We start from the raw sequence: 21,825 nt of genomic DNA, 5'->3' as shown, positions 1-21,825 counted from the left end.
AACAAGCTAAGTACACAAATTCCCCATTAGTAAGCAGTAATTACATACTCAAAACAAATACTGAATATTTATTTAATCAAATCACCAAAGAAACAATTTATAAGTATATTTCCTCCAACTGAAAGACATGAGTCCCTATTGTGTGCTGCTCAATACTGAAGGTATTCAAGTTTAAAATTTAATAGAATTAATAACTCAATCTTTCCTCATTGCACTGGACACATTTTAAGTGGTCAATTGTCACGTGTAGCTAGTAGCTATAGTATTAGACAGTGCAGACATAGAACATTTCAGTGATCAAACAAAATTCTATTGAACATTGCTGGTCTAGATTGAAAAAATATACTGAATACGCCTATACAACAAATGGGACCTCACACTAAGGCACATTATCATAAAATTTCAGGACTCCATAGATAAACAGAAAATACTAAGAACAGCCAGAAAAAGAAAAGGGGGCTACAAAAAACAGAATTAGAAAGGCAAAGGTCTTTTCAACATAATACTGACTACCGTAAGACAATGGAGCACTATCTGCGAAGTTCTAAGAGAAAATTATTTCAACCTGGATTTCTATTCTCAATACAACTATCATTCAAGAATAGGACATTATCAGATATGCAACAATTCAAAAAATGTACCTCCCATGCACTCTTACTTAGGAAGCTATTAAAGAATGAGCTTTAGTTTAAAAGACAATAATAATAATAAATCAAGAAAGAGGAAGGGGACTTCCCTGGTGGCGCAGCGGTTAAGAATCCGCCTGCCAAAGCAGGGGACAAGGGTTCAATCCCTGGTCTGAGAAGATCCCACATGCTGCAGAGCAACTAAGCCCAGGAGCCACAACTACTGAAGCCTGTGTGCCTAGAGCCTGTGCTCCACAACAAGAGATGCCACCACAGTGAGAAGCCCGTGCACTGCAATGAAAAGTAGCCCCCATTTGCCACAACTAGAGAAAGCCCACGTGCAGCAATGAAGACCCAAATGAAAAGTCTCACGATGACAAACGTGCATCAGGCTTATGGAGCAACCAGTCCAGATTAGAGCTGAAGACTTTTAAAAGGCTGCAACAAGGAGATCCCAAGGGAAAAAGAAACAGACTGTGTTTGAACTATTAGGAAACTAGGAATGTGACATCTGCTGGAATATCTGAGGAAAGTTAGAACAGGAAACACAAAACTAATTTTAACTCAATCATTAACTTGATATAAGAAATGTACTTAGAAATATGAAGCTAAATACCAAGAGAAATAATGGCTTCTGGAGAGTAAGGAGGGGTAAAGTACGGCTTGCTATGTCTCATAACTCACTTTTACCCATATTGCATATTATTCATTAAGAAATAAAACTGAGAGGGCCTCCCTGGTGGCGCAGTGGTTGAGAGTCCGCCTGCCGATGCAGGGGATATGGGTTCGTGCCCCGGTCTGGGAGGATCCCATATGCCGCGGAGCGGCTGGGCCCGTGAGCCATGGCCGCTGGGCCTGCGCGTCCGGAGCCTGTGCTCCACAACGGGGGAGGCCACAACAGTGAAAGGCCCGCATACCGCAAAAAAAAAAAAAAAAAAAAAAAAAAAAAAAAAAAAAAAGAAATAAAACTGAGAAAAATTAAGAATAAAGTTTAAAAAAGATACTAGTGTACTCTAAAGAAATTCCTGGACATACTATGAGATACACTACATAAATACACTGGAACTTTATACATTAACATGGAAAGCCTTGGAAAGCAAGTCATAGACTGGTATGTATAATATTATTTTATACACTTCATAAACACATAATACTATATATTGCTCATGAATACATTCATATAAGCTTTTTAAAATAAACTAGAAGAGATTCTTGACATTTTTTGTGCCATAGTTAAAACCTATGAACCCCTTCTCAGAATATTTTTTAAACGCATTAAGTAAAACATATAGGAGTATAAGAGAAAGCAATTATAATGAAATAAACATTTTTATTGAATTTTTTATATAGCAAAGTATATGCTTATTTACTAACATATTAAATAACACAACCTAGCTGTGTATCTAATAACTACCATAATATCAAAATAGTACTAAGTGTAAACAATATTCCAAGATATCTACAGAAACTGTAATGTAAAATGATACTATCTATGATTTTCAATTGATGCCAAAGTTACAGGTACTACCACAATAGTTCGCTGCTTACATTTATAATTGAAGGAAATGCTAAATCTCAGTTAAAGGTTACTGAATATATGCAATTTTTTCCCCATCTAAGTTCACAGACACCCTGAATTCTATCACAGACAAGAAGTGAAGAGCCTTCAATTAAAAGGTTACCTACCAACTATATGACAGTAAATATGTCTAGGGAAAGGAGAAGAGGGAAAATAGTGAGACTGGGAAAGGGTACAAAAAGGATTTCAACTACATCTACTAAATATTTGGTTTCTTTAACAAACTGCAAGGAAAATATGGTAAAACAGTAATATCTGTTCATTCTGATATATCAATATACAGAATACATGTTATATATGCAATATAATTAATTGCTTATTTTGACCTAAACTATTTTAGGTTCAAAAATCGGGAGGGGAAGGGTGGAATCAGAGTGTAATATAAGTAGATACAAACATAACTAAAATGTTTCAAAACGGTACATTCAAAACAGTGATGAGGAGCAGGGGGTGGGGCAGGGTAGTTGGAATGAGTTATTGTGGAGCTGGAGAAAACAGCCTAGAGAGTTTTAAAAATATGCATACTTAACTACTGCTGCCAGTCACGTGGGAATGAACTTTATGATGACTGAGATATGCTTTAAAATACTCCCAGAGGGATGAAAGACGGGAGCTAAGTGGGTGGTCATGAGAAAGATAACTGTTCAAACTGGGTAATATGTATATGAGGGTACTTTAGACTCAATCTCTGTGTATGTTTAAAATTTACCATAATAATTAATGCAATAAAATTAAGTGTTTGAAGAATTCAAATTACCACTTATTTATCCTTATCTTTTGTTCTTGCCTCTAAACTAGTTATCCCCTAATTACTTCCATACCCCATCCCATCCCCACAAAGCCATCAGTTGTATGATATTATAATGGCTTTTTGAACGTTTAAACACATTAAATGTAATGATTTTAAAATAAAAATTAGAATGGTTGGAGAAAAGATGTACTTCACTGATTTTTCTTGTTAAGTAAGTTATAGTATTTGTCAAAGTTTCCAATTTTCAAAGAAACAGTTTTTTTTCACATCTTTAAATTTTTAATTCTCCTTTGATCCTGTAGGCTCCTCGGATTCTATGATGTAATTATTATCATGAAACAATAAGAGCACAAAAAGATGAAGACATTACAAAAATTTTCACTGACATATCCTTAGTGTTAGTCATCCCAGTTATCAATTTACTTAATTTTCTTTTATAAAATAAGAAAGCCCAATTATTTGAGTCAAACTATTTGAATTACTGGAATACACCCATTTATAAGCCCATGATCACAGAACATTTTCTCAAAAGAAGTTTTCTTACCCAGTCCCCTGGCTGCAAGATCAGTAGCAAAGAGTACTGCAGCTCTCTTGCCAACAAATTCATTATAGACTTCCATTCTTCTCATCTGCTGCTGTCGACCATGCAGGGCAAGGACAGAAATGCCAGGACGCAGCCGGCAGAATACTTGGTACAGATACTGAACCTAGGCATTTACAGAAAAATGATTTTGGTAGTACTTCTGGGTAGCAGCAGGAAGTAAGCTTGCAAGATGAACAGAAAAATGCATTACAGAGGACAGGTTCATCAATTAAAGTACAGAGCACAGAAAGGGAAATGTAGTCTAGAGCTGTGGTCTTTGAACATTTTTGCTCACATTATTTCCTAAAAGAATTTTGAAAAAAATATGCCCTCCTTACATTTCTAAGTTAGTATCTGACATTTTTCCAAATTTAAGTGGTTGCAAAGAATGTAATTTCTGGTATATTTAAATATATTTTAAAATAAAGACTTACCTCTTATAAATGTATCCAACTGATTCTAAATAGCACAGCAATATGATATCCACCACCAGTTATTTAAAAATATATAAAAATAATGGGGAAGGCTACGCATGTGCTGGGCAGGACCCCTCAATTCTGCTGAGAACCTAAGACTGCTCTAAAACAAAGTCTTTAAAAAAGGAAGATTACTAACAAAATGTGAGGAACCTCTTCCTTAACAGAAAAATTTTACATCATTTCTTTTCTTCCTTGAATTCATATTTCTATTTCCTGACCTCACAGAATTTTATCTTGTTTTATGCTCGAAAGTCTCTTATTGATCACTTTATCACAATTTGTGATTGTCTACAACAAAACTATGTATATGTAAGTTTTAATTTTAATTTCCTATAGCCGTAAAGCTGCATTAAAAGTTCTCAGACTCAGCTACTATTACAATTATTAGTACAGAACTGGCCGAAACAAAAAAATGTTAAAATTTGATTAAAAAAACTGTTAAACATAAAAAATAAAATTCTACTATAAATATCTCTCTTAATATATGAGACTAGTAGAGCTGTTGCTTAGTTTTATTTTTCTTTAGTTTACGTACTTATAAATGAATACCACTGGTTGCTATGCTGAGGCAGAGTACAGCATCATTTTATTCCTATTTCTCTAACACAGGTGTTAAGAAAATCTCTTCATGAAAATACAGAAAATGGACTGGAAAGGACCTTAACTTTTTGAACTCCTATAAAATATGTCAAAAACATGATGATAGATTACAAATAATTTTATCTATCAGCTAATAACTCCATTAAGTCTTCCTTCAGATTTTGTTGAAAGTAAAGAATGGGAAACCACCTAAATTGCAAAATGACTTGTTGCTCCAAAATTAAAGTTATTCACTTTCTAAAACAATATTCTAGTGCTAGGAAGGTTCTCTGATCCTGAGACAATGCACCAGTAACACTAGGGATAGAGGGACTCCTGCCTTTCCTTTGTAAAGTTTTTAAAGGGTTAACATGAAAGCGGAGATGAGAAAGGAGAGCCCACAGACCAGACCACAGAAGTACTCTCAGGCAACCCAATCTCAAAAAAGCATATATGGAAATTGAAGAACTATTAAAATGGAAGATCAATCAAGAGGCTAAGAGAAAGTTAAGCACGGTTTAAACTGCACTGTAGCATCATGGGTGGTGAGAAGTGGTAAAATAATGAGAACTGTCAACAGATTGAATATGTGTTGAAGACAAGCAAGAATTAAGGATTCGGTCATTTAATAAGATGGGGAAGAGTTAGAGGGAGAAGAAGTTAGGGATAGGAAATCTTAAAACTGCTTTTCCTATGTTAAATTTAAGATGCCCTCTAGACACTCAACTGGAAATATCTAGTAGTCAAGTGGATAAACAAGTCTGGGGCTCAGAAAAGAAGTCAGGGCTTAGGATGTAGATTTGGCAGTTGTTAGAATACAGATGGCATTTAAAGCCATGGAACTAAAGAGGTATAGAAAGAGTATAGCTCGAGAAAGGGCAGAGTATACTTCGCCCACTGTGAAGAGGAAAAGCAGAGTATTACAGAGTAAAAACTTTAAACATTAACTCTTAAAATTATTTCCTTTTACACAGATACGAAAAGCTGAGATTAGAGACAGCTTGGTCCTCTATTCTATGTGGAGCCTCAGGGAAATGCCAGGACTCCAGAGAATAAGTGGCTTCACGGAATGCCTAGACCTTCACTATCGGTCCTGGTCAGCTTCACTGACTCCCTGCACCCAGCCTGACCACAGAAAGGTCCCCTTAAGACTGGGGACCTGATGTGGAACACATGCAACCAAGTGACACTTGAGAAGCTTATCCAAGACCTAAGAGAGGAAAAAGACTGACAGAGAGAAGGACTTTCTGCCTGGCCTGAGATGACATTGCCTAAAATAAAAATTATCTCAAGCCTTAGGAGGTGTTACGCACTGTGTCCCATCACATTTTATATGTTGAAATCCTAACCCCAGCACTTCAGAATGTGGCTGTATTTGGAAATGGGGTCTTTGAAGAGGTAATTAAGGTTAAACGAGGTCATATGGGTGGACCCTAATTCAATATGAATGATGTCCTTATAAGAAGAGGGTATTTGGGCACAGACAGGCACAGAGGGAAGCCATGGCAGGACACAGGGAGAACAAAACCGTCTACAAGGCAAGGAGAGAGGTTTCAGAAGGAAACTGACTCTCTGTACTTTGCTATGGTGGCCCTAGCATGCTAACACTGCAGGGAGAAATACAGCTGTATTTCATGCCCCTCTGTGTTTGAGGATGAAGCTTTGTACTTTCTACAAAAAGAAGCAGGAGGAGAAAGAAAAGGAGGACAATGAGAACAATTATCATTCACTGAGCTCTTAGTCTATCCTGGGGCATGTGTAAGTCCTTTCTATGTGTATTGCTTTTCTGTCGCTGTCTAATGAATTATCACAAACATGGTGACTTCCAGCTCCCATTCATGATCCCACAGTTTCTGTAGATCAGGAATCTGGGCACAGTGGAAGTAAGTTCCCCACTCAGGGTCTCACAGGCTGAAATCAAAGCGTCAGTGGGCTGAGGTCTCATCTGAGGCTTGCGGTTCTCTTCCAAGTTCATGTAGTTGTTGGAAGAGTGCAGTCTGTTGCCTCTGTGTCATCAAAGTCCTTGCTCTCTTGTGTTCTGTCAGCCAGGGACCATGTTCAGCTGACAGAGCCCCACTCTCAGATCCTTGCCCAGGAGCCCTCCCTAAGACTGTCCATAATGTGTCGGCTTTCTTCAAGGCCCACAGAAGAGTGTCTGCTGCTCACCTGATCAGGTCAGGCCCCCCTAAGATACCTCTCTTTTTTTTTTCTTTTGCGGTACGCGGGTTTCTCACTGTTGTGGTCTCTCCCGCTGCGGAGCACAGGCTCCAGACGCGCAGGCTCAGCAGCCATGGCTCACGGGCCCAGCCGCTCCACAGCATGTGGGATCCTCCCGGACCGGGGCACGAACCCGCGTCCCCTGCATCGGCAGGCAGACTCTCAACCACTGCGCCACCAGGGAAGCCCCAGGTACCTCTCTTTTGATTAAAGAGATTTTGACTGAAGAGATTAAAGAGATTTTGATTATCTCTTTCTTTAGAAGATATAAAATTCTAAAAATCTAAAAGAAGTCCTAAAAAATCTGAAGTCATTCTTTACATGGAAAAATAATGAGGTTCTGTGCTTTCCCCAAAAAACAGACCATTACTTATCTTCCCCATAAGCTGGAGGAAAACTCACTGCATATTTATCATGCTAAGCTATTGGCAAAAGCTATAAATCTAGAATCAACCTACTATATACCAACAACTATATGTCATCAGGAAATCTGAAATATAGTAGAAGAAAAGTGACACACAAAATCAACCACAGTTTCTTCTCTTTAAGGGAAAAGACCAAGTTTTCTTATACATCACTAAATCCCTTACTTATACGCATATGACTAGTGTTTAAGAAATGCTGATAAACTAAATAAAGATATAAACAAAACACTACAGAATGATAGAGGAAGGTGCAGTTCATTGTCACAAGGGGGTTGGGGAGTGTCAGAAAAGGACTTTTAGGTATAACATTTGAGTTTAATCTTAAAGGATATTAAATGTTCCTCCAGAATTAGGGTGGAGGGATGCAGGGAGATCAGCATGAACAAAGATACGGAGGCATGGAAATAAATGGCATATTCAGTTCGGTATTCACGGAGGGTAAGGTAGACATGAGGTTATAAAGACCTCTAGTTAGTCTAGCCATTCAATTGTTGGTTCTACCAATATTTATTGAGGACTACTATGTCCTAAGTCTTGTGCTAGGTGCTAACAACACTAAAGTAAAAACGGACAGTTTCTGCCCTTCCTTACTGAGCTCACAGTCTCATCCATGGGCTCCTTTAAAAATGAAGACGCCGGGGCTTCCCTGGTGGCGCAGTGGTTGAGAGTCCGCCTGCCGAGGCAGGGGACGCGGGTTCGTGCCCCGGTCCGGGGGGATCCCGCGTGCCGCGGAGCGGCTGGGCCTGTGGGCCAGGGCCGCTGAGCCTGCACTTCCGGAGCCTGTGCTCTGCAGCGGGAGAGGCCACAACAGTGGGAGGCCCGTGTACCACAAAAAAAAAAAAAAAAAAAAATGAAGACGCCAAGATTTTCATTATCTACAAATCCCTCCACATTTAGCACTGTATTTATTAAAATAGACAAATAGCATTTTCTAACAGAAATTTGATATTTTAAAAGGGACAATTCAACATGAATAACTTAAGAAAAATAAACACTAGGTACCTCTTTACAACTGGAGAAAAATACAATACTTTTCTTCTTCAGGTGGCTTCTCAAAAAGGAATACAGCACACTTATTTTTTGCTGCAGCTCACAGACTATGTAGTTCTGTTCCAAAGTGGCAGGGGTGCTTATGGAAATAAGAGGGAAAATGTTAAAAATATGCCGTGTTGGTAATTTTGAAATCCAGACCAAAAAACAAAACAAATGTTAACACTGGCATGCCTCTCAAGCAGATTTTTCAGACACACACACGTACATACATACCCCCAAAAACAACCTCTCTACTGTCCCTTAGGAAATGAATACAACACATGACCAAAATACATACAAAATCCCTTATAGATTATGTATCAAAAATATACATGCAGTTCCTCCTTCCCTCCTCCCCCTCTTCCTCGGTGAGGTGCTCCTCCATCAGCCAGCCAGCATGGCGGCCGTGGAGACCCGTGTGTGTGAGACGGACGGTTGCAGCAGTGAGGCCAAGCTCCAGTGTCCCACCTGCATCAAGCTGGGGATACAGGGCTCGTACTTCTGCTCGCAGGAATGTTTTAAAGGAAGCTGGGCTACTCACAAGTTACTACATAAGAAAGCAAAAGATGAAAAGGCCAAGCGAGAATCTGTGTCTCCCTGGACTGTGGAAGGTGATATCAACACTAACCCATGGGCAGGTTATCGATATACTGGTAAACTCAGACCACATTATCCACTGATGCCAACAAGGCCAGTGCCAAGTTATATTCAAAGACCAAATTATGCTGATCACCCTTTAGGAATGTCTGAATCTGAGCAGGCTCTTAAAGGTACTTCTCAAATTAAGTTACTCTCATCTGAAGATATAGAAGGGATGCGACTCGTATGTAGGCTTGCCAGAGAAGTACTGGACATTGCTGCTAATATGATTAAACCAGGTGTAACTACTGAAGAAATAGATCATGCTGTACACTTAGCATGCATTGCAAGAAATTGCTATCCTTCTACCCTGAATTATTATAATTTCCCAAAGTCTTGTTGTACTTCAGTGAATGAAGTGATCTGCCATGGAATTCCAGACAGACGGCCCTTGCAAGAAGGTGATATTGTTAATGTGGACATCACTCTTTATCGCAATGGTTATCATGGGGACCTGAGTGAGACGTTTTTTGTTGGAGATGTGGATGAGGGAGTTCGGAAACTGGTTCAGACCACGTATGAACCTGATGCAATGCCTGATGCAAGCCATTGATGCAGTGAAACCTGGTGTTCGATACAGAGAATTGGGAAACATTATTCAGAAGCATGCCCAAGCAAATGGATTTTCAGTTGTTCGAAGCTATTGTGGGCATGGAATCCACAAGCTTTTTCATACGGCCCCCAATGTACCCCACTATGCCAAAAATAAAGCAGTTGGAGTGATGAAGGCCGGCCACGTATTTACAATTGAGCCAATGATTTGTGAAGGCGGATGGCAGGATGAAACCTGGCCGGATGGCTGGACAGCAGTGACGAGAGATGGGAAACGGTCTGCCCAGTTCGAGCACACCCTGCTAGTCACGGACACTGGCTGCGAAATCCTAACCCGGCGACTCGATAGCGCGCGGCCTCACTTCATGTCCCAATTTTAATTTCTCCCGAGATGGTGCATCTCAGTGATACCTTCTGGCTGTACTCTGCATTTTATTGAGAGTACAGGATGGAAGAGGAAATTTTTTATAACTTGTTTTGTTTCGACTATAGATAAGGAAGGACTACAGCATTTGATGTGTGTCCTCAAGAACTTGTCTTGGGTCTGAAAAAGCCAAGAAGAATAAAGGACGCTTTCTCAACTCCTTTCAATGCTCCCCTCTCCCCACACAAAAAAATCTCTGCACCCCTGTTTTCTCATTTGCCCTTTGAGCACTTTTACTTAAACCTGCTTCTGGTTGCTTTTATCACTGCCACAACCGGGCCGTCAGAGCCACCTGCTTTCCAGGTGAATGTTGGAGATGAGAATCCCTGAAACTTTAGCAACATATTTTGTTCCCGAATTTTTTTTTAATTATATATGTATGGAAATATATATGTATACATTTTAAATTCCATATATGTAATTACCAAACACTATGTGACCTGGGGTTTGTGTTGATTCTGACAGGGTTCTATGCTGTCGTAAATGGACCCATCATTTGCAGTGATTTAATTCCCAGCTGGGAATCGGCCTCCCTCCCCCCCTGCTAATTTACCCTCGTAATTGTGTGTAAGGAAGCACTCGGTCAGTGAGACTTTCCAGTGTGGACTCTGTGTGCGTGAATGGCTATGGCAAAATTCACTTTGGAAAAAGATGATCAGGTTTTAAAAAATCTGGTTTATGGCAAAAATAGCCACGCTCCAAGCGGAAGCTGGCTGTTGCAGAGAAGGGGATTTTTGTGATACGTTGCTATTTCAGACCTCTGTTTGGTCATAATGGTAGGAAAAACACTCCCTTCCCCGCTCTCTCTTATTTCAAAGGCATACCTTGGAGATATTCAGAGAAGGGTGGAGGCTACACTGTGGAGGCTGATGGGGAAAGACAGTTCTGAAATCTCTCCAGCAGTGAGCAGAGTCTGGAAGTTCTAATGTTTAATAAACCTGGTGGGGATGAGAAAGGAACTCCTTTGAAATTGGACTGTCGCCTTGCAGGGATTCAGCTGTCCTTGGTGTGCTACCACAATTCTCCTTTACGTAGTTGGGAACCTCATTAGAAATGACCTCAGCTGCCCAACACCTGTGTTCCTTTCAGTAGTTCAGTCCAAATGGGAGTGCATCCAGTGAAGACATATCAGGTCAAAGTCATTGTCATTAGAGTGTACTTGATTACTAGGTATCTGGTAAGTTTATTCTAAGATAATTTGATACCACTGACATGTTACATTTGTATGAGAACATCTTTCCCAGAGTGCCTCAGACCTTTATTGCTTTAAAGGAATTATGATAATGTTTTCATTACTTTTATTATTTTAATGATTTAGTAAAGTGGCTGAATCTGGTATGTGTGTGAAGTTTTTTATCAAACTGTAATATTTGTGAATGGAATGCCTTGCAATATGAATGTTAATATAATGTGTAAAGGGAGATTAAAAAGTTTGAATGACTATCCCACCAAAAAAAAAAAAAAAAAAAAAAAAAATATACATGCAAACAGGGGTCACCCCTGCAAGAGTAGGATCAAGGATCAACTTAAGGGTATGACAGAACTTGCTGGGCACGTGGTACTGTTCTACTTCTTAGCAGGGCCTTGGGTTACAGAGACATACACGTTTATCAAAACTCAGTAAATGTACTCTTAATTTGTTCGTTTGTTCGCATTGTATGTAAATCTTACATCAAAAAAGAAAATCTCTATACAAATACTGAACTCTAGTTAGTGATACGTGTACTGAAATATTTAGGGGAAGTGTACAGATGTCTGCAAATTACTTTGAAATGCATCAAAAATAAGGTGGATTGATATACAGAGGGATGGGTATAGGGTTTTCACTGCAAAATTCCTTCAATTGTGCTGCGTGTTTGAAATTTCTCATAATAAAAATGTTGGAGAGAAACATACATGCATTTACTCTTTGAACTAATAAACCTACTTTAAGGATTCTGTTCCAAAAAATAATCTGGTAAAAACACAAAAAGATACATTATTATTTACAAAGAAAAAAAAAAAGATGGAAATCAACCCATATGTAGTAGAAAACTTGTCTAATGAACTATTGTACACAATAATGTATCATGCAACTGCAAAAAAAGGAATGAGGAATATATATAGTGCTATGGTGTGATCTCTAGGGCATATTGTTAAGTAAAAGCAGCAAAGAAGAATAGTACATAAAATTTGGTACCATTTATCAGAGTGAAGGTATATATACATTCATGCACACACAGGCAACCCTGTGGGTGTGTCTGTTTGTATAAAGAGGAAAAAAAAGAGCAACATATAGCAATATAAAGGAAACACACTGGTGTACTTCTTCCACGTATACTCTGATATACAACTCAGAAAGATTCAATCCTGATTTTTCTGGTCCTTTGTAATTTGAGAGTAAATATTCTTTTATGCCTTAAAATATTCTTGACCATAATCTCTCAGGATATATTAACCAAACCGTTAAGTTGCTAAAGGGGAAAATTCAATAACGATATTAAACAAAATTTACAATAGCACCTGCTTTTTATAGTGCTTCTGGTGAATTTGAAATTACAGAGTACTGCAGTCATTATCATATAACCCCCAGTTTTGTAAATTATGTTGCTAAATACCTGTCTTCCAATATGTTTTCTGATAGTCACATTTTTTTACAAATGATGGAACTGCTTTCTAGAATCATTTATGAAATAAACAGTTTTTGCATTCATTTTTTTCTAACTAACTCCATGATCTACAGATAATGACCAACTATTATCTACAGAAACTGGGAACAGGGATAATATGTACAATTAATTTACATTTTAGAGACCACCTAATGATTGAAAAATTAGTGTCAGGTAAAGATAAAAACAGGCAGAAAGGAAACAGCAAAGAGAACAAAGAATAAAATCAAAAGACCTAGACAGTCTTTAGATTATCAAATTAATTGTACCAAGAATTTCAAGAGCTGTCTCGACACAAACTTACAAACAAAATACCAGTGTCTACTCAATGGTAAGCCAAGGAGGAAACTGTACCTCAAATATCTCTTGACATCCCATTCCTAAGGAGTTCTTGATAACCAAAGCTACCAGAACTCAGATTCTCCAAAGTTTATCCACTAGGATCACCTGGAAGCATAGAATCTAGCCTCTTCTCAGGCTTTTTTTAATCCTAGACATCTATTGGTTGAACAAGGTCAAGGTGGGCCTTAATGCCCATATCCCCTGTATTTAAAGACTTTCCAAGAGGATAACCCAATTTGTTTTCTCAATATATTTCTTTTTAGACTAATATTTCACAGCAAGAAATGAAAGTTAAGATAGAGATAATGGTAGAGGTGAGTCCATATTGAGATCTTCAATTTAAATTCACTGGAAAACATTTCTGGAAGTCAAGTATGTCCAGTCTGCATGTATGTGCGTATGACTCATACCAAACATACGTACACTTCCAGCAGTCATAATATCAAGATATACTTTGAAACATATTTCCCCCAACCCATTTACACCTCTCTCTCACACACACACACATGCACACACCTTTTACTGTCACACAGACACACATACCTTACTTTCCAGTTTTAGTGAGACCAACACAAAACATTGCTGGAATGTCTTAAACAGAACGGTATTTTGCTAAATATTAATGCAGTTGATAAAATGTGTTCCACAGCACATTAGTCCTGCATAATACAGCTAAAAATAATGATTTTGTAACAAAACAATTTCGGTAAATGCAGGAAGCTTTATTCATCTCCCACTGCTTTGAAGAATCACAATGTCCAAGAAAATATTAAAGGTTCTGAGAAGTCTTGAAGAACACTGCTTTACCTTAACTCAACATTTGCTATTTATCTATCTAGGTATGCATTTCCCCACCTCACCCCTATTTTATGGGGGAATTTGTTCCCCACACCACAGTTTGGAAAATATTGCATTAGAGTAGTCACACATTTAAAGGTGCATAGAGAATTTAAATAATTTTTACCAATATACTTACTATGCTTTGCATATTTAATCAACAATATAAAATAATGTTTTATTTCCTAGAACAGTAGTATTAATTTGAAATGTCAAATTCTTAATCTAAAAAGAGAGAACACTGATTGTGATTGAATCAAATATGGTTTCAAATAGTACATACCTGTATTTTGCTTTTTCATGAACCCAAACATACTCAGGGTTTTTCAAACTCAAGCGTGCAAGGTCCTTTACAGATTTGGTTTGTGTTGCTGAGAAAAGCAAAGTCTGACGTTTCTTGGGAAGGTTTTCAATAATAGCATTCATGGTATCAGCAAAGCCCATATCCAAGATTCTATCTGCTTCATCAAGAACTAAAAAGAGAGATGCAAGTTGAACAACAATACTTAAGATACATGTTAGGCTAAATGCAATATGGTATTCTGCACTGGATTCTAGAACAGAAAAAGGAAATTCGTGGAAAAACTGGTGAAATCGAAAAACAGTCTGTATATTAAATAAATATGCCAATGTTAATCACTTAGTTTTGGCAAAGGTACCAACGTTATGTAAGGTGTTACACTGGGGGAAACTGAGGGACAGAAGGGTATAGAGGAACGTTCTGTACTGTCACTGCAACTTTCCCATAAATCTAGAATTATTCCCAAGTTGATTTAAAAAAATACACATTAGGTAACATCATAAGTAGATGTGCCTTAAAAGATAACTCTTAGCAGTGTCAAATACTGAGGTGTCTAATTTCATACAGAAAAGAGGGCTTATCTCTTTCTATTTTGATTTAAAAAAGGTCTCAGTGAAAACGGTAATTCAAAAAGTTACATGAAGCAGAAACTAACACACCATTGTAAAGCAATTATACTCCAATGAAGATGTTAAAAAAAAAAAAAAAGAAGTTACACGTACCACAATGCTCACTGCAGCACTACTGACAATAGCCAGGATGTGGAAGCAACCTAAATGTCCATCAACAAATGAATGGATAAAGAGATGTGGCACATGTATACAATGGAATATTACTCAGCCATAAAAAGGAATGAAACTGAGTTATTTGTAATGAGGTAGATGGACCCAGAATCTGTCATACAGAGTGAAGTAAGTCAGAAAAAGAAAAACAAATGCCGTATGCTAACACACACATATGGAATCTTAAAAAACAGTAATGATGGACCTAGTGGCAGGGCAAGAATAAAGGTGGAAATGTAGAGAGCGAACTTGAGGACACGGGGCGGAGGAAGGGGAAACTGGGACGAAGTGAGAGAGTAGCACTGACATGTATACACTACCAAATGTAAAATGGATGGCTAGTGGGAAGCTGCTGCATAGCACAGGGAGATCAGCTCAGTGCTTTGTGACCACCTAGAGGGGTGGGATAGGGAGGGAGGGAGGGAGACACAAGAGGGAGGGGATATGGGGATATATGTATACATGTAGCTGATTCACTTTGTTATACAGCAGAAACTAACACAACATTGTAAAGCAATTATACTCCAATAAAGATATAAAAAAAAGAAAGTCTGAGTTGTACTCTCTGGATTTAGAACCATATGCCAAAAAATTGCTTCAAGTTATTTCTCAGATTTTTAGTCACAATATTTATTCAATAAAATATTTCTATCATTAAAATTTATGAGCGCTCACTCTTAAGCCTGAGATTTTTTTCATTAGAGATATATTAGACTTACCTAACATCTGGAGATTGGTAGCATGAAAACATATCGTTTCATCCATGTGTTGAAGAAGCCGACCCGGTGTGCAAACAAGTATATTTATGTTATTGATCCTCTCAGCTTCGTGTTTCAGATCCTGAAAACAGTTGTTTCTTTTGATTACACAGACCCATCACTGAGCAGCCTGTATACCAAAACTATACAGGCTATCTGCATGTGGCATTTCATCATAGCAATGTAACTACTCTAGAAATAAATGTAATTTCTCCCTTCTATTTTTATAGGACATCCAAATTTCTGGGCTAAACAAAGTCCTTAGTGAAGACCTAAAGAGTTCAGAGCCCCTCTAGATTCTTAATCATATCTGGGATTTTGAAACCAAGAAAAATATATGACTGCTCCAAGTCTTTATTTCCTCCTGTGTCTGCCAGAACCTACTTAAAAACTAGAATTATACCCATTCTTTTAAGTCAGAACCCAGGGACACTGAACAGGCTCTCTGATACCACTCACTGCACTTCATGGACTGAAAACAAGAGCTGAGTTCTCCACATTCTAGAATATCTCTCCTCTAAACAAGAGCCACAGAATGTTAGTTGTTAAAGCTGGGTGATAGGTACATGAGTATGTGAGGGCTTGTGATACTCTTCCTTTTTTTGTGCATGTTTGCATATAAATTCAAGAACTCCTCACAATCTAGAAGAGACTCTAGCCGAGACAAGCAGTCCAGGTAAACCAGAAGAAAAAGAAGTGGAGCAGCAGGCTTTACTATAACCTAAAATAAACACTCCTCAAAACTACCTTCTACCTTCCTTTCTTCTGCTGCTGACCCAGCAATATTCTGAATTATTCAACCTCCTAGATACTTTATTGAAAGGAACTAGTCTACATATTGAAATGTACCTTTTCCAATGAATATTAACAAACAGATTTACAGACTAATTAGAATTAATTAGTCTCAGAGAATCTGATCAATCCAGATACCCTGACAAAACAGACTTTCTGGACCTGCAAAACTGATAAACATATTCTGGATGATAGTGACCACACCAGGACGCTGCCACCTCCTGTCTAGGGGGCCAGCCTCTGTTTAGATGATATCTCTACCTCTTCCCGGTCAACCGCCACAGTGCTCCAACATAAATAAGTTATAGAAGGAAAGAAAGAAGGACAAGGACAAAAAGACAAACCTTTCCGCCAATGATGAGGCCAGCTGAGAAGTCATGATTCTTCCCTACTTTTCGGAGAACCTCAAAGGTCTGATAGGCCAGTTCTCTTGTAGGTGATATAATCAGAACCCCCAGCCCATCTGTTGGGGTCCACTGCAGACGATACAAGCCTTCCAGCACCTCAAAAAAGAACAAATTCATGTTCAATAAGTCATTTAGAGAGGCAACGTTTTGACTCCTGAGTCAACCTTGCCCCCCCAAATCAAAGGCACCTTCCAAGCAGAAAGCATTACCTGTCATGAGTCTTAATCAGAAAGAAGAAACTGTTTGCTTTGTTTTTTCTTTTTCTTCTATCCACCAGAAGCATCCTCCCCCAAGTCATAGAGGAAAAGAAGCCCCATGGCAGTGCAGTTGCTACCAGAGACATGCCATGAGGAGATGGCAATCAGTGAAAGGTCTGTATAGCCCACAGTTCATTAAAACAGATTTCAGAAAAATATTTGTCACCATTTTCTGAACAGAAACCACATTAAAATAAACTGTGTAACTGCCGTAGTTATACAGTGACTGAATTTTCTAGTTGTAGAAAGATGTTGTTATAAAAAATAGAATTTAAGAGAAAAATGGTTTTTTAACACTTGGAACAAAAAAATCAAATGTGATTTTTCTGAGCTGATTATTTAGCAGGAATTAAAAATTACGAGACCAACTGCATAACAGATATAAGTGAATTCCTAAGAGGCTCTACTGTTTTACTGCTATAAAAGATATCAATGTCCTGGAAAATTCTCAGTGAATGGCCCAATTTCCTTAAAGTGAGCAATTTCAGCTTTATCCTAAACAGGTGGCAAGTATAAATGCGATTGGCAGGTTTACAAGGGTGAGTACAGAAACAGCCTTCCCTGCCATGCCACCGGGCTCATTGCAGAGAAGAACCATTCTGACCTGCCACCCTGGAACACCCCACATCCTTCAGGAATTCAGGCTTGTCGGCACACGATAATTCATTCATTTAATAAGTTATTGAGTGCCTATCATGTGCAAGGTGCTGTGCTAGGACATGGGGGATACAATAGAGAACAAGACAGATGTGGCACCAGTCTGATAAAGCTTGCATTCTAGCCAGGGAAACCCAACATGAAACAACTCTTCACATAATTATTTCTATCTAGGCACAGAATGTTTTAAAATCATATAACAAAGGATCTGACCCAACATGAAAAAACTACTTACTGGAACAAGGAAAGCCAAAGTCTTGCCAGATCCAGTTTTGGCAGCTCCAAGGACATCTTTACCTTTCAATGCCAACCCAATGGTCTGCTTCTGTATCTCAGTTACCAAACGGTACTGCGCTTCTTGCAAACCTGCCAGTATGGACAGGAAGAAAACGACACTTCAGAGCATCCCTGTAGAACAGTACTGTGGGCTGAACTGTGCACCCCCTCAATCCCAGAATTCATATGTTGAACCCCTAACCCCCAGTACTTAGAATGTGACTGTGTTCAGACACAGGTGATTAAAGAGGTGATTAAGTTAAAATGAGTCCATTAGGGTGGGCCCAAATCCAATCTGACTGATGTCTTTATAAGAAGGGAAAATTTGGACATAAAAACAAACACTAGGGGTGTGAGTACACAGAGGGACAACTACTTTGAGAGGCAGCAGAGGGCAACCACCTGTAAGCCAAGGAGAGAGGCCTGGAACATATCCTTCCATCATGACCCTCAGAGGAAACCACCCCTGCCAGCACCTTTATCTTAGACTTCTGGCCTCCAGAAAAATGAGAAAATAAATTTCTGTTGTTTAAGCCACCTAGTCTGTGTTATTTTGCTCTGGTGGCACTAGCAAATCAGTACAAAAGGTGACACATTTTTGTTTGTTCTCTTGCTTATTTTAAACATTTTAATTATTCAGAGGCCCTGGCACCTTGGTTTTTTACTACTGTTTTTTTTTTAACCAGTCCAGAAAGAATGAGAATGACAAATTGGTAAAACTTAAATTAATATTGTTTCTTGCTATAGGTTTTCATGGTATCAAAATAAGATTTTTTTTGAATTTTATTTTATTTTTTTATATAGCATGTTTTCTTTTGTTTTGTTTTTGGGGTTTTTTTTGCAGTACGCGGGCCTCTCACTGTTGTGGCCTCTCCCGTTGCGGAGCACAGGCTCAGGACGCGCAGGCTCAGCGGCCATGGCTCACAGGCCCAGCCACTCCACAGCATGTGGTATCCTCCCGGACCGGGGCACGAACCCGTGTCCCCTGCATCGGCAGGCGGACCCTCAACCACTGCACCACCAGGGAAGCCCGCATGTTCTTATTAGTTATCTATTTGATACATATTAGTGTATATATGTCAATCCCAATCTCCCAATTCATCCCACCACTACCAACACCACCACCCCCCGCTTTCCCCTGCTTGGTGTCCATATGTTTGTTCTCTACATCTGTGTCTCTATTTCTGCCTTGCAAACTGGTTCATCTGTACCATTTTTCTAGGTTCCACATATATGTGTTAATACACAATTTTTTTCTTTCTGACTTACTTCACTCTGTATAATAGTCTCTAGGTCCATCCACGTCTCTATCAATGACCCACTTTCCTTCCTTTTTATGGCTGAGTAATATACCACTGTATATATGAACCACATCTTCTTTATCCGTTCATCTGTCAATGGGCATTCAGGTTGCTTCCATGACCTGGCTATTGTAAACAGTGCTGCAATGAACACTGGGGTGCATGTGTCTTTTTGAATTATGGTTTTCTCTGGCTATATGCCCAGTAGTGGTACTGCTGGGTCATATGGTAATTCCATTTTTAGTTTTTTAAGGAACCTCCATACTGTTTTCTATAGTGGCTGTATCAATTTACATTCCCACCAACAGTGCAAGAGGGTTCCCTTTTCTCCACACCCTCTCCACACGCTCTCACATTTGTTGTTTGTAGATTTTCTGATGATGCCCATTCTAACTGGTGTGAAATGATACCTCACTGTAGTTTTGATTTGCATTTCTGTAATAATTAGTGAGGTTGAGCAGCTTTTCATGTGCCCCTTGGCCATCTGTATGTCTTCTTTGGAGAAATGCCTATTTAGGTTTTCTGCCCATTTTTTGATTGGGTTGTTTGTTTTTTTAATATTGAGCTGCCTGAGCTGTTCATATATTTTGGAGATTAATCCTTTGTCCGTTGATTCATTTTCAAATATCTTCTTCCATTCTGAGGGTTGTCTTTTCGTCTTGTTTATAGTTTCCTTTGCTATGCAAAAGCTTTTAAATTTCATTAGGTCCCACAAAATAAGACTTTTTTCAGGTTAAACTTTCTCTAAACATTTTTCCATTTAAAAAAAGCATGAAGAAATCCAACAATATGTCCCAAGATCACCATGAACCTACCTTTCAGTGTTTTTTTGGACAAGGGGAAATCTGAAAATCTTGTAATTTCATTTACATTTATCTGAAAAGTAAAAGGGGACTATGTGAGATAAGGCAAAATAACATACTGCATAATTCATTTGTTTTACAACAAAACTCATTTTTGTCTACATTGTGCTGCCTAGCACATCCTTGGTACTGCAGGATTGAATTCAATCATCACTTCTAAGTAAAAACTATCATTCCTTCTGAAAAGAAATATGCCTTGAAGAAGCTATCATCAAAAATATAACTCTGGGGCTTCCCTGGTGGCGCAGTGGTTGAGAGTCCGCCTGCCGATGCAGGGGATATGGGTTCGTGCCCCGGTCCATGAAGATCCCACATGCCGCGCAGCGGCTGGGCCCATGAGCCATGGCCACTGAGCCTGCGCGTCCGGAGCCTGTGCTCCACAACGGGAGAGGCCACAACAGTGAAAGGCCCGCGTACTGCAAAAAAATAAATAAATATATATATATATATATATATATATATATATATATATATATATATATCTGCAACCATTTCAACTGGTTAAAAAAAAAGACTTCATTCACTCAACACACAGACACACACACACACCCCCCTACCTTCAATATCTTTGAACACCTCTAAAATGTTAACAATACAGTAAGCCATCATCACATCAATTTTAGGAAGAAAATTTCCTTTCATCCCATCCTTCAAAGAATATCAGTCTAGGAAGTAAAGGGCAAAATGACTATAAACCACAGACCACGATGAGAAAACTTCTCTTTACACACTTTGGAGACTAACTTGAAGTTAGGTGCAGAAATATATCTTGCTAGCAGGGCTTCCCTGGTGGCGCACTGGTTGAGAGTCCGCCTGCCGATGCAGGGGACACGGGTTCGTGCCCCAGTCCGGGAAGATCCCACATGCCGCGGAGTGGCTGGGCCCGTGAGCCATAGTCGCTGAGCTTGCGCGTCCGGAGCCTGTGCTCCGCAACGGGAGAGGCCACAACAGTGAGAGGCCCATGTACCGCAAAAAAAAAAAAAAAAAAAAAAGAACTGCCTAGAAATATATCTTGCTAGCACAAACCTTTCAAACCCAACCTGACAACTACTCGTTTGGGGGTATACTGGAGGAGGGGTATTATTTAACAATAACCAGGGAAAGTGTCTCTGTCATGATCTGAAGTCACAAAAAGTAACATTTTGCCTTTTAACTTTACATTACCTAAATGTTCATCACTGATGTTCTTCATTAGCATAAACCCAATTTTCTGAATTTCATTTCGGATGCTCAGGAGAATTATTTTATCATAGATGCTGAAAGTAGGAACTACTCAGATCTGGGAATGTGCTGCCAAATTATTCATGATTTGCAAAAGGGGAAAGCTGCATTTGTAAGGTTCATTTATTAAAATTACACTCCAGGCAGTAAAGGGATGACAGCTTGTATTTCATTTTAGTCTACAGATTCTTAATGTAGTCCAGACAGGGTTATTCTCTGGCCTCAAATGATGAAAACATAATTATTAAAACATTGCCTTAATCCATACAACTCATTCCAGATAACACTGGAGAGGAGGCAGAATCAGTGTACGAACAGTAGAAGGAGAAAACTTTATTCAAATAATATCCTCTCCTATCAAGGAACCTATTAGGAGGTAAGTAGTCTCCCAAACCAGATATTAAAATCGGGTGCAGTCCACCCTGCATTTGTGGCGTTATCAGCTAAAAATCTGTTTTCACAGCAAGTAGAATGCTTACAGGAGCTAGACGGGCAAC

The 21,825-nt window shown here is 38.9% G+C and overlaps 2 protein-coding genes across 2 annotated transcripts in view; one reads left to right on the top strand and one right to left on the bottom strand.

Annotated features, from left to right (window-relative positions):
• DDX10 (DEAD-box helicase 10) overlaps nucleotides 1-21,825 on the bottom strand; it is a 284,143-nt gene that overhangs the window by 255,550 nt on the left and 6,768 nt on the right. Inside the window, exons 2-8 of the mRNA XM_082628714.1 lie at nucleotides 20,060-20,120; nucleotides 17,903-18,033; nucleotides 16,691-16,849; nucleotides 15,516-15,636; nucleotides 13,997-14,186; nucleotides 8,242-8,368; nucleotides 3,501-3,663 (exon numbers count right to left, since the gene is read on the bottom strand). Of these exons, the coding sequence (XP_082484840.1) occupies nucleotides 3,501-3,663; nucleotides 8,242-8,368; nucleotides 13,997-14,186; nucleotides 15,516-15,636; nucleotides 16,691-16,849; nucleotides 17,903-18,033; nucleotides 20,060-20,120 (952 nt within the window). The remainder of the gene's footprint in view (nucleotides 1-3,500; nucleotides 3,664-8,241; nucleotides 8,369-13,996; nucleotides 14,187-15,515; nucleotides 15,637-16,690; nucleotides 16,850-17,902; nucleotides 18,034-20,059; nucleotides 20,121-21,825) is intronic.
• Nucleotides 8,612-11,329, top strand: LOC309808269 (methionine aminopeptidase 1-like). The gene is given in 2 exon segments (XM_082628371.1): nucleotides 8,612-9,442; nucleotides 9,444-11,329. Coding segments are annotated over 2 exon segments (1,173 nt in total). The 5' UTR covers nucleotides 8,612-8,668; the 3' UTR covers nucleotides 9,843-11,329.

This window comes from Mesoplodon mirus, assembly GCF_964341445.2.
Source record: "Mesoplodon mirus genome assembly, chromosome: 7".
Classification (NCBI taxonomy): domain Eukaryota; kingdom Metazoa; phylum Chordata; class Mammalia; order Artiodactyla; family Ziphiidae; genus Mesoplodon; species Mesoplodon mirus.
This window is presented reverse-complemented; position numbering and strand designations above follow the sequence as displayed.